Source organism: Fukomys damarensis, unplaced genomic scaffold (genome assembly GCF_012274545.1).
Source record: "Fukomys damarensis isolate Sample0158 unplaced genomic scaffold, DMR_v1.0_HiC HiC_scaffold_4, whole genome shotgun sequence".
Lineage (NCBI taxonomy): Eukaryota > Metazoa > Chordata > Mammalia > Rodentia > Bathyergidae > Fukomys > Fukomys damarensis.
The window spans coordinates 57,142,213-57,154,969 of record NW_022900916.1 but is presented as its reverse complement, the minus strand read 5'-3'; the positions used below and the strand labels follow the sequence as shown (position 1 = coordinate 57,154,969).

General features: G+C 34.1%; 1 protein-coding gene across 1 annotated transcript in view; it reads left to right on the top strand.

Annotated features, from left to right (window-relative positions):
• The first annotated feature begins 9 nt into the window (after nt 1-9).
• Nucleotides 10-12,757, top strand: part of Mios (meiosis regulator for oocyte development) — a 29,979-nt gene continuing 17,231 nt past the window's right edge. The window contains exons 1-8 of the mRNA XM_010632050.3: nt 10-319; nt 632-731; nt 3,895-5,228; nt 5,535-5,633; nt 6,530-6,784; nt 9,105-9,274; nt 11,699-11,764; nt 12,560-12,718. Coding sequence (XP_010630352.1) covers nt 3,935-5,228; nt 5,535-5,633; nt 6,530-6,784; nt 9,105-9,274; nt 11,699-11,764; nt 12,560-12,718 — 2,043 coding nt within the window. The 5' untranslated portion in view covers nt 10-319; nt 632-731; nt 3,895-3,934. The remainder of the gene's footprint in view (nt 320-631; nt 732-3,894; nt 5,229-5,534; nt 5,634-6,529; nt 6,785-9,104; nt 9,275-11,698; nt 11,765-12,559; nt 12,719-12,757) is intronic.

Genomic DNA, 12,757 nt, shown 5'->3' with positions numbered 1-12,757 from the left:
CGGAGTCCCGCCCGCGTGTCACCCGGGGCTCAGCCCGGCGTTTCGGCCGAGCAGTCGCGCTGAGGTTCCGGGTGTCCCCGAGAGCAGCTTCCCCTCCTCTGGGGCCCGGCGAAGCGCTTCCTAAAGGGCTCCCACCGGGTGAGCTCTGTTCTCTAGAGTCCAGTAATGAAAAATCTAAAAAGGATGAATAAGACCTCTTTGCAGCAGGCCTTTTGCATAACTATTTCTAGGCAAATTGTATTTTTGCAGTGCATCTTGTTGAAGATGGCAATGCAGGAATGTTGCTGAAACTGCTGTCGTTGTACACTAATTTGTCATGGTAAGGAAAGTAGAAGATAACGGGGAGGGGGAGCATGTGATTCTGTGCTTTGTGTTATTATAGTGTGTTGAAAGTCTGTAGCCACGTGGTTCGAGATGTGCTGTGTCTCAGACCTACCGGAACCCAAAAAATAAAGTAAAATTTCCCAATTATAATTTAACATCGATTATATATTGAAAAAATGTTTTTGATATGTTGGGTAAAATAAAATATATTTTAAATTTAATTTCATCTGGTTTGTTTTTAACTTTTTAAACGTTTCTACTGGAGAATTATAAAACAGGTGCCTCACACCATATTTTTGTTGTACAGCACTGTTAAAGAGATGTTTTGGTGATGAACAAAGACTCAACACGGCTTTCCTATGCTGAGAAGCCATTGAGGGGAAGTGAACACTTGTTAAAACTTGAAGGTGAGAATCTAAATTTTTGTAAGCCGTAATTATTGCAGAACTCCACCTCCTCTGCACTTGGTTTTTCAGTGTTTCGGGCATTTGAAAACATTAACTTCCAGGACTGTTAAAGAGAATAGTAGTGATACCGATATGTGCGTGAGGCAAAGAACTAATTTCTTTTGATTGTCACAACTTTGTGAAATGAAAATAGGATGGATTCTGTTTTATGGACTTGGAGTATTGGAGACTTGTTAGGGTCTGAGTTAGTGTGGCTAAAGGAATTCTGAGTGTAGGTTGTTTTCTTTGGTCTCTCCCAGATTCCTAGTTATGTGTGTTCATGAGCAGGGATCCCTTTATATTGTGTATAGCAGTAGCATTTAGAATGACTTATACTTAAGTTCTGCTGTCACTGCCTTGAATTTGTAATAATATTTCCAATAAAAATATTCATTTTTCATTGATCTGTGAAAATTATGTAGCTCATTCTTTATCAAGTCCTTTTCAGCTCATCCTAGTCAGTAGTCTAGGGTAGAAGTTGAGAGACCTTGGATAGGAACCAGAACATCTGGTCTTCACTTTAATCCCACACATGAGAGAAACTCGTTTGTTTCTTTCTAACTCTTAAATTCTGTAATTCTGTATGAGTTACTGAATCAGATTTTGTGGATGGTAATATAAATATTTTAAGTGCAGTGCTTCAGTGGAGATGCAGGTGCTTCTCCATTAAGAGTGATGTAAAGTAGAGTTTTAAAATTACAGAATCACTTTCTATTTGTGTTTTTGAAGCGGATTTTTCCATGTGGCATCTAGTTTTCTTATCCATAGACTAGTGATGGTGAACCTTTTAGAGCTTTCAGTGAAACAGACAGCCCACTATGGCATGTGTGCCATAAGTTCACCATCATTGCCTTAGACTGTTAGTATAAAGAGCAGGGTTGTAGAATGGAAGCCTAGATAAAACAATGTTATTTAAGAATTTATCTTTCCATGAAATAGGAAGATGGGCCAGATCTCAGGATATCTCCAGTTAAGAGGTTTCCTCTTGTTTGTGAAGGTGTAGATCTGATCCTTTGTCAGAATAATGGACCTTTTCTTTTTTTTTTTTTTAGTTTTTGAGACAGGGTCTCACTATGTAGTTGAGACTGACCTGGAACTCACTATGTAGCCCAGGCGAGTCTCAAACTCACAGCAATCCTGCCTCAGCCTCCCTAGTGCTGGGATTACAGGCGTGTGCCTCCACACCTGGCTGGACGTTTTCTTTCTTGTCTTAGCTACTTTCTATTATGTGAGGTGCCTCTCTCCTTCCTCATTCCTAAATTTCCAAACATTTAAGATTGAGCTGTACTTCACTGAAATGCAGACTTTATTAGACCACCCTCGTCACTTGATTGTGTTCCCAGCTTTTAATACAAATCCTTACAACATTGCACCCAGTCAACAGTTACAGAATAAATGAAAGAAAATGTGTTACTGTAATTCTTACAGTCAGTCTTCAGAGCCTTAACACCTTCCTATGTCTGGTAGCATTTGGCCACCTGAGTGGAGGGAAAACAGTAAATAATTAACTAGTACAGTGATGGTGAACTTTTACAGCTTTCAATGATACAAATGGCCAAAAGCCGCACATGTGCCATGGGTTCTACCCCACTGATCTAGGATTAGAGAAAGGTAGAAAAGAAATAGTGAAATGGAAGGTACTCTGAAGAATTAAGGAAGGAAATAAAGCCAATATAAAATTTTTTAATTATCTAAATTATATTAGTCTGTGAAATTTTAGACTAGTAATTGTCAGCTGAAACTTTTTCAAGGTAAAAAAGTAAAGCAATTATATGTTGGTCTATTTATTTATTTATTTATTTAGTGAGGCAGGCAGCAGAACCACAGAGCTAAATCCCTGGCCCCTGTATATCTTTTTTAAGAGTCTGGCTGGCCTTCTGCCTAAAATGAAAATGAGTAAACCATATTATTATTACCTCTTGCCAGACTCAGTTAGAAACAGATATTTAAATATTTTAGGCAGCCTTTATTATTAAAACATTATGTTTAACTATACCAGTTTTAGTTTGTTCTTACACTTCTAGAATGAATATTAATGTCAGTACTTATCCAAAGTTTATAGAACTGAAAACAAAGAGACTCTAGGAATCACTTAGCTCAGTACCCCAAAGTGTGATATGTATATACCACTGGTCATAAACAGGATGATTTTAGATAGAATGCAATCAAGCATTTTAAATAGTTATTAGTGTATGTTAAAAAAATATAATTAGTACATCATACTCATGATTTATGGAGCTCATTATGAGATGAAAGTTGATTTTCAGATTTTAAATATGAATAGATTTAAATAAAAATATTGTCACAGGTGGTATATATGTAACTGAGGTTTGGAAAATATCCAAAGTGAGAAAACAACCTCCCACCCAACACAGTGGCCTTTCCAAGTCATATAAGCAGTATACAAGAGCAACAAATTAAATCCATTTTACTTCATGCATGGCAGTGTTTGTTCTAATATATAGGCTACTTTTTAATTGTTGGAATTGAGGAAGAAACCTGTTAGTATGATATTGTAGCTTAAAGTTAATATGATAGTAAATTAGCTAAAAGGAAGTACAGTTTAAAAATTAAATTAGCGGGCCAGGGATTTAGCTCAGCGGTTCTGTGGCCTGCCTTGCAAGTGCAAGGACCCAAGTTCAATCCTTGGTACAAAAAAAGAAAAATTAAATTAGCCACACTATTTCTAGTGCCCAGTAACCACATGTGGTTAGTAACATTCATACAACACAAATATAGGGAGAAAGTTCTTTGGACGCTATTACTCTACACTCTTGCTTAAGACCATAATTCATAATGCCCCCTTCAAAGGGATGGTACTTATTAATTTACTCATCACTCTGAGGTTAAATTGAAGGTACTAGTAACAGTACAATTAGGACAATTGATCATGGGAAATAAAGCTAGGATGGCGTTCTCACAAACCTACTAATTCTTTTTATTGGAGGAAGTGGTTACTCTTTTTTTAAATTAATACTGTCTCGAATTCATAGATGTAGAGAACAAATCCAAATAATACTGGGGATACTTGCATAGATGATTTCTTGGTTTTCTGAATACTTCATGCAAATACAAATTGTATCTTCTTGATATTTTAAACATTTTTATTTTTAAATGCTTTCAGTGAATGGAACTGACTGGTCTATTTCATCACATCAATAAACATGAGCGGTACCAAACCTGATATTTTGTGGGCACCGCACCAGGTTGATAGATTTGTTGTGTGTGACTCAGAACTGAGCCTTTATCATGTGGAATCTACTGTGAATTCAGAACTCAAAGCTGGATCTTTACGTTTATCTGAAGACTCTGCAGCTACATTACTGTCAATAAACTCAGATACACCCTATATGAAATGTGTTGCATGGTATCTCAATTACGATCCTGAATGTCTCCTAGCAGTTGGACAAGCAAACGGTCGAGTTGTACTTACAAGTCTTGGTCAAGATCATAACTCAAAGTTGAAAGATTTAATAGGAAAAGAATTTGTCCCAAAACATGCACGACAATGCAATACCCTTGCATGGAATCCATTGGATAGTAACTGGCTTGCTGCTGGTCTAGATAAACACAGAGCTGATTTTTCAGTGCTAATATGGGATATCTGTAGCAAATATACTCCTGATATTGTTCCCATGGAAAAAGTGAGACTCTCAGCAGGTGAAACTGAAACAACATTATTAGTAACAAAACCATTATATGAATTAGGGCAGAACGATGCTTGTCTCTCTCTTTGTTGGCTTCCACGAGACCAGAAACTTCTCCTTGCTGGTATGCATCGTAACCTAGCCATATTTGATCTTCGAAATACAAGCCAGAAGATGTTTGTAAACACAAAGGCTGTTCAGGGGGTGACAGTAGATCCATATTTTCACGATCGTGTTGCTTCCTTCTATGAAGGTCAGGTTGCAATATGGGATCTTAGAAAATTTGAAAAGCCAGTTTTGACTTTGACTGAGCAACCAAAACCCTTAACAAAGGTAGCATGGTGTCCAACTAGGACTGGTTTGCTCGCAACTTTGACAAGGGATAGCAATATTATTAGGTTGTATGATATGCAGCACACACCCACTCCCATCGGGGATGAAACTGAACCCACAATAATTGAAAGAAGTGTGCAGCCTTGTGACAATTACATTGCTTCCTTTGCATGGCACCCAACAAGTCAAAATCGAATGATAGTTGTGACTCCCAACCGAACAATGTCTGACTTCACGGTTTTTGAAAGGATATCCCTTGCTTGGAGCCCAATTACATCTTTGATGTGGGCTTGTGGTCGTCATCTGTATGAATGTGCGGAAGAAGAAAATGATGGTTCTTTAGAAAAAGATATAGCTACGAAAATGCGCCTTCGAGCTTTGTCAAGGTATGGACTTGATACAGAACAGGTTTGGAGAAACCACATTTTAGCTGGAAATGAAGATCCACAGCTCAAGTCACTCTGGTATACTCTGCACTATATCCTTTGCACTGTGAATTTTGTGAGGTAAATCAGGTAGAAGTGTTTTTGAAGTTTGATGGAATATGAGTCTGTAAATACAGTGAATGCTTTATATGCAAGTTCAGATGATAAAATAATGTAAAATTGTTCAAAACTCTTAAATTTAAGTTACTGCTTTCTAGATTGTGTAGGAGGAATAAAAGTCCACAATAGAGTAGGCTCTTTTTTGCATGGATGCCTGTTATAAATTGGCTCCTAATCAAAATTAATTTAGTTTTGAAGTATTAAGCATCATCACTAGTATTTCCTATGCATTTAAATACTTATGAAGCAATATACAGAAGATATGGATCAGAAATCTCCAGGCAACAAAGGATCATTGGTTTATGCAGGAATTAAATCAATTGTAACATCATCTTTGGGTAAGAAAAATCCCATTTTATCTTCTCAAATGTTTATAACTTTTTATGCTTATTTTGTCCCTCACCCACAATCTTGTTTTTTCCATGCACCATACAGTGAATGGGTAGCAAAAGTTGTCCTTCCGTCCCTTCTCATTAAGGTACATAATTATACATTCATAGAAGAAGGAAAGAGGGAGAAGGAAGAAAAAAATTAGAGTTCTTCTACCGGATCTTTAGCAGTAAGGTTACCTTGCAAATAAAATAGACGAGATACCTACTTTCTTGGAGCTTGTGTTCTAGTGGGAAAGAACTAAAAGTAAATTAATAAAATAAAGGAACTTATGTTTAGTGATTTATGTAAGAAATAGAGCAAACACTGAGTTAGATAATCATAGGTATATCTATTTTAGATTAGGGAGTCAGAGAAATTTCCCTGAAGCAGTGACAGCTCAATCCATCTGAGCGTTCATTCCTATCCGAGTAATTCTTTGATAACTAATTTGTACTTACAAATAAACACATATTCCATATTTATGGTATAAAATTTTGAGTGAGACAAGGAATATTTAAATACGTTATTGGAGCTGGGTGTGGTGGCGCATGCCTGTAATCCTAGCACTCGGGAGGATGAGGCAGGAGGATTGCTGTGAGTTCGAGACCAGCCTGGGCTACCTAGTGAGTTCCAGGTCAGTCTCAACTACATAGTGAGACCCTGTCTCAAAAAATAAATAAATAAAATAAATAGTTATTGAAATACTTTTCTGTAAAATGTGTTTCCTTTCTTTTTTTGGTACCGAGGAGTAAACTTGGGACCTTGCTCTTGTAAGGCAGGCAGCAGAACCCCTGAGATAAAACCCCAGCCTTCCCTTTTATACTTCAAAATAATAAAAATACAAAAATGCTTCTGTTTTTAGGAATGGTGGAAAGCAGCAGACATAATTGGACTGGGTTGGATAAGCAGACTGATATTCAGAATTTAAATGAAGAGAGAATCTTAGCTTTACAGCTTTGTGGGTGGATAAATAAAGGAACAGATATAGATGTGGGGCCATTTTTGAACTCCCTTGTACAAGAAGGAGAATGGGAGAGAGCTGCTGCTGTGGCACTGTTCAACTTGGATATTCGACGAGCTATCCAAATCCTGAATGAAGGGGCATCTTCAGAAAAAGGTATTGGGTTATATCCTAAGAATTGGCTCTTTGTTGACTCCTTTGAAGAAAGAATGCTGATAATTTTCATGTATCTAATATTTTTATGGAAATTTTTGTTGAAACGAGTATGTTAGTTTATCTGTAACAGTAAATATTAGACCATCTCTTATTTGTGCCTTGGTTTAGGTGGGTAATAATAAAGCTGTATGTTAAATGTCATTTTAATAATTTTATGAGGAGCTGTGAAATAGGTCTATTTTCAATATTTTTTTAAATTTTTTTTAAAAAACAGTTCACATACATTTAAAATTACTTTTTAAAAGATTTAAGACTAGCTTGCAAGCATTTTATGGAACATATTTAAGTGTATTTTAGTTTATACTTTCCTTTTTGGATGGTTATTGGTTGACCTTTAGGAGATTCTAAATGACATTTTTATTTAGATCAGTATAGATTCTTATAAAAAGTATACTTTAATCTACAAAAAATGCTTCTGCTTGAGTCTTGTAGACTCAAGATTCCCTATGGTATTTTTTTTTAAAAGCAAAAATGTGACGAGATAGTTTTACTCTGGGATTTATTTCACCAGAGGATCTCTTAATCTAAAATTTTAAGGTTTTTTTCTTATGGAAATATTTCATTTAACAATACCTAAATTGTATCTACCTATTTTAGTATACCTAGTAAATTGTTTTATTTTTCTTCTCTCGCTTTTTTTTTTTTTTTAGTGGTAACAGAGAGTGAACTTAGGACCTTGTTTTTGCGAGAGAGGCGGGGTGCCACTAAGCTAAATCCCCAGCATAAATTGTTTTCTGAGTATTCAAAATACTACATTTTGTACTTGCTGGTCCATTTTGAAACCATTATAGCTGTAATATAAAGAAAAATATGAAATTAACTGTAGTGTATTAGTATTTCGCCTAGGTAGGCATATTTTCCTTCACATTGCTCTCATGAAAAACCTCTATTTGAGAGTGCAATAAATGATACGTGAGGATGGAAAAAACAATTGGCATTTAAATTCAAAAACTCCATTTCTGGGCTAAAGATGTAGCTCGGTAGTAGAGCACTGACCTGCTGTAGTATAATCAATAGCTCTACAAAAAGAAGAAAATCTATTTCTAATTATAATTTTGCTACAACAGATACTTACTTATCATGTATACCTAGAAAATTTGGTGGTAGATTTAAACACTTGTGCTTACACAGAAGATGAATTACAAGGTAATTAGAGGAAAATGGTTTATGAAAATGAAAAATAGACTGTTAACATAAAGTAGGTATTGCTGTTTTATTTGGAAAATAATGATTTTAACTGAGAACAGAGAATAAAAATATTATAATAAATGTAGAAAATACCTAATAAGAAAAGTTAAAGGGGACTTAGTTTTCTCTTCTGAGGTTTAATTTATTTTAGAAGAATTGGCGGCCATAGGGCTTCCGTGGCCAGATTGACAACTTCTGAGAAGCCAAATAATAAACTCCTAAGAAAAAATTTTTGAAAACTAAAAAAAAAAACAAAACAAAAAATTATTGGTGGTTCACACCTATAATCCCAGTACTTAAGAGGCTGAGGCAGGAGGATCTCCATGAGTTTGAGGCCAGCCTGAACTGCATAACAAGACTCTGTGTCCACCAAAAAAAAAAAAAAAACTGTTGGCAGAAAATTGTTACAAATATGCACATATGCAATTCTATGGTAATTCTGATAGTTGAATTGTCCTAGAAAAATCAGAAGTATAATACTATAATAAGAATGCTGAGGGCCAGGGATTTAGCTCAGCGGTTCAGTGGCCTCCTTGTAAGTGCAAGAACCCGAGTTCAATCCCTGGTACCAAAAAAAAAAAAAAAAAAAGAATGCTGAAATAGTTGCTTTCTGAACTTTGTGATTCACACACATGTAAAATGTATATTTAGGAAAATAAAATGCTTTTGAAAATTACAGTTCTGAAATGCAGTAAAAATTACTGTCTGTGCTTTGAAATAACACAACACAAATGACCTTGATAAAGTTGGCAATGATTCTGGTAAAATGGTTTTACTTTTCTTCATTTGGATACTAAGCAATAACATAATATACAAGAAAGTACCTCAAACAAGAACCTAAAAATTAAGAGATACACTTGTCCTTCACAAGGTTTACAAGTTTGCATGTAAGTTTTATGACAATGGAAAGTTTCTGCTTGTAGTCCTTGCCGAATTTTCCGGTCTAAATCATAACCGTTATTTCTCGTAGACTCGTTTTTCTAGGGTAAAAGCCACCCTCTGATCTCTCTTTATTTATGGTTTAAGGAATACATACCAAGTTCTTTACTACCTGGCTGTTTTTAATATGCAGGAGATCTGAATCTCAATGTGGTAGCGATGGCTTTGTCAGGTTATACAGATGAGAAGAACTCCCTTTGGAGAGAAATGTGCAGCACTCTACGATTACAACTAAATAACCCGTATCTGTGTGTCATGTTTGCATTTCTGACAAGTGAAACGGGATCTTATGATGGTGTTTTGGTAAGTGAATTTGTTTTCCAAGATCATCCTGTGAATTAAGATTGGAGTTCATTAAAATTTGACCTTGTGAAAATTTTCAGATATGTTTTTCATTAAATAAACTTTGGTGCATATATAAGATAAAGCATCTAACGCTTTTCTTGAGCACCTGTTTCTGGGTATCATTGCTCATCTAGAGTTAATGGATCTCAAACTGGATTTGGTTTCCATAGCCATGTTAGTGTAATTTATAGATATAGAACGAATATATTTAATTCCTTAAGAACTGAGCTGTAGAAATCTAATACATAAACATAAAAATATACTTGTTATTTAAATATATTCTGTTTGTATATTATTTTGCTTTTTAGCTAAATGAAACACTCATGATCAGTCTTACTAGTTTTGGTCAAGGTAGCCATACATCTTTTCTGAGTTAACACTTGTTAATTCTCAGACATGTTTCTGTTTGGAAGGTAATTATAATTATATATTAGTTGTTTGGAAGACCATACTACTACTTATAGTGGACCTTTTTTTTTTTTTTTTTCAGTATTTGGTCTTTTTTGTTGTTATTTTTCTCTCCTGCTTTAGCCACCCATGACCACATCACTAAATAGCTTCTTTATCGCAAAGTGAGGAAAGGATGAAGTTGGTTTCTGTTGTTAGGTTTTCATCTTCACATGAGTACAACTTTGCATCGCTGGGCTTCTTTCTAGCAATGAGAAGAGCTTTATAGCATTTCTTTTGTTACAGTGTTTGGATAATTGACTTAAATGTCAATTCCTAAGACTTTGTAAAAGTACATACTTTATTGGGGTATCATAGTAAAATTTTCAGTGTTAGTGTTCATTTTGGCATTTTCCATAGTTCATCTATTTTCCCTTTACTTTTTTGCGGGGGTACTGGGGATTGAACTTGGGTCCTTGCGCTTGCAAGGCAGGCCACCGAACTGCTGAGCTAAATCCCCGGCCCTTTCCCATTACTTTTAATACATTACCATTGAACTTTTCTAGCCGTTTCAAATTAATGCTTATTTTTTTATTGTTACTACTACTTTTGTTAGAAAATACATTAAATATTGAATCTTGAAGCCATAAAATGATATTTCCAGCAAGTAAAAGAGAATGAAGATTAGAAAAAGTGAATTTATTAAGTATACTGCTTAAATATTAAATTTCCATATTTTAAGTTAACTGATTTATAGTAAGTACCCTTTCTTTTTTATACTTAAATGTGGGTTATTAAGGAATACTTGAGATGAAATTTATATATCCAAACTGTTTGACTAATGTACTTAATTATACTTCATGTGTATGTAATTGTAATTAGTTTTGTTTTTTCTTAAATGTAAGTTGCAGTGAGGTAGTTAAGCACAGTGAATTGGAAAGTCTAATAAAGGCCTGAGTTTCTCTGCCACAGTTAACCTCTTTGGGCTCTAATTTTCTCCACTCTAAAGTGGGACAAATAATATTTATAATACTTTCCAGATCAAAATTGTAACACATGCAATTAAATAAATAATATTTATAATACTTTCCAGATCAAAATTGTAACACATGCAATTAAATCTAAGAGCTTATTTCCTCTAGATTAGAATTGTATTTTATAATTAAGAAAACATACTAAAGGATTGTATTTTTAAAGACAGAAAACTGTTTTATAGAATGGAAATTCTTCAAAGGAAGTTAGATTTTTTTCCACCTTTAAATAATTTTTTACTAATCACAGAATTAATGTTTATAGCAAACATTTTTTGTAGGTGTTTTACAATATTGATGGGTATATAAAAGTTTCTTATAATGCCTCTGAAAATTTTGCCACAAATCACATGTATAACAATATTTTAATTTAGACACTTTATTTAGATGACTTATTTATTAATTTTAAGACCTGATGTTTTATATTTAGAAAGATACAGGTATTCTTTCTAAATTTTGTACTTCTATACTCAGTTCACAAATTTCTTAGACTTGTTGATTAACAGCCAAGGAAAGATTTTCTAGTTTCATCAAAATTAATTTCTGTAATAGAAGAATTACATGACATCTTAAATTTGATGTAATATCCATAATTGCTTATATTTTATGTTGTTATATAAAACAACTGAACTCATGTAGTCCGAAATGTCCTCACACTCATGATGATCCTCCTGCATCAGTCTCCCAAATACTGGAATTACAGATGTGTGTCACCAGCTTGAATTTTTTTTAAAAGTAAATTTGGTCCATTTTTTAAAAGTTAATCTTTACCTGAAGGACTACAGCTTTAATTCTAAGTTTCTTGAGAGTTATATGAGAAAAGGAATCCCAGGCAGTCACTGACTCTTCCAACATTATACAGTAATTTAGCACACTTGAAAACAAACTTACATATTTAGTCTCTGTAAAAATTTAAATCTTACAGCATATACAATTAACTTGTTGCTTTTTCTCTTTTTTCCAGTATGAAAACAAAGTTGCAGTACGTGACAGAGTGGCATTTGCTTGTAAATTCCTTACTGACAATCAGGTGAGAACTGATTTAATTCCATATGTGAGATGAGTAATTATTATCAGTTATAAGAAGTAAGTCTTTATATGTGATTATATATGAGCTTTTTATAGATTATAAAAGTACTCGTTTTTTATTATATTGGAGATACTATAAATGTGTCTATCATAACTACATTTACTTCTTTAGAATGTTGACTTGATATTTTAGTTCAGTTTTCCTTTGGGGAGAAAGATTGGTTGGCAGATAAAAGTTAAACTCGCTACTTAATGATGACAGAATTCCTTCATTTTCAAACAGTAAATAGTTACTGGCAGCTGTGAATACAGTGATGGAAAAGTATAACAGTACTGCAGTATGTTAAGTACTTTAATAATGATAAAATCCTGAGGAATATAGAGGAATCTTGGCTGGAGTTTGAGGTGGCATAGAGTCAGAGAACACTGAGAAATGGTTGTTATTGTTTTTGAAGTTTCCTTTCAGCTCCGATTCTTTGATTGTATTAAGCACTGCCACAATGAGACAATAAAAGTTTTGCAGAATAATGGGGACAGTTCTCTCTTTAAATAGTAAACTATTGTTTTAATAAAATAATTATCAGAACATAGTCTTGCTTTCCAAAATGTTTGGTAATATTTGTGGATACTGATTAAAATTTAAAGTAGCAGATGGTAGCCTTCTTGCCTTTTAACAAAGGCTTTTATTTTAAATGTTTTCCATGATGAATCAGATTGTTCCAAATGTAGTTTTCAAGTACAAACTATGTAGTGAAACAGACTGCTTTAGAAAAAAAAATCACTTTGAATTTTCTAGTTAAATAGATACATCGAGAAATTGACCAATGAAATGAAAGAAGCAGGAAATCTGGAAGGAATTTTGCTTACAGGCCTTACTAAAGATGGAGTGGACTTAATGGAGAGTTATGTTGATAGAACTGGAGATGTCCAGACAGCAAGTTACTGCATGTTACAGGTTAGTGCAGTTTAACAACACCTTAAAAAAAAAAAAAAA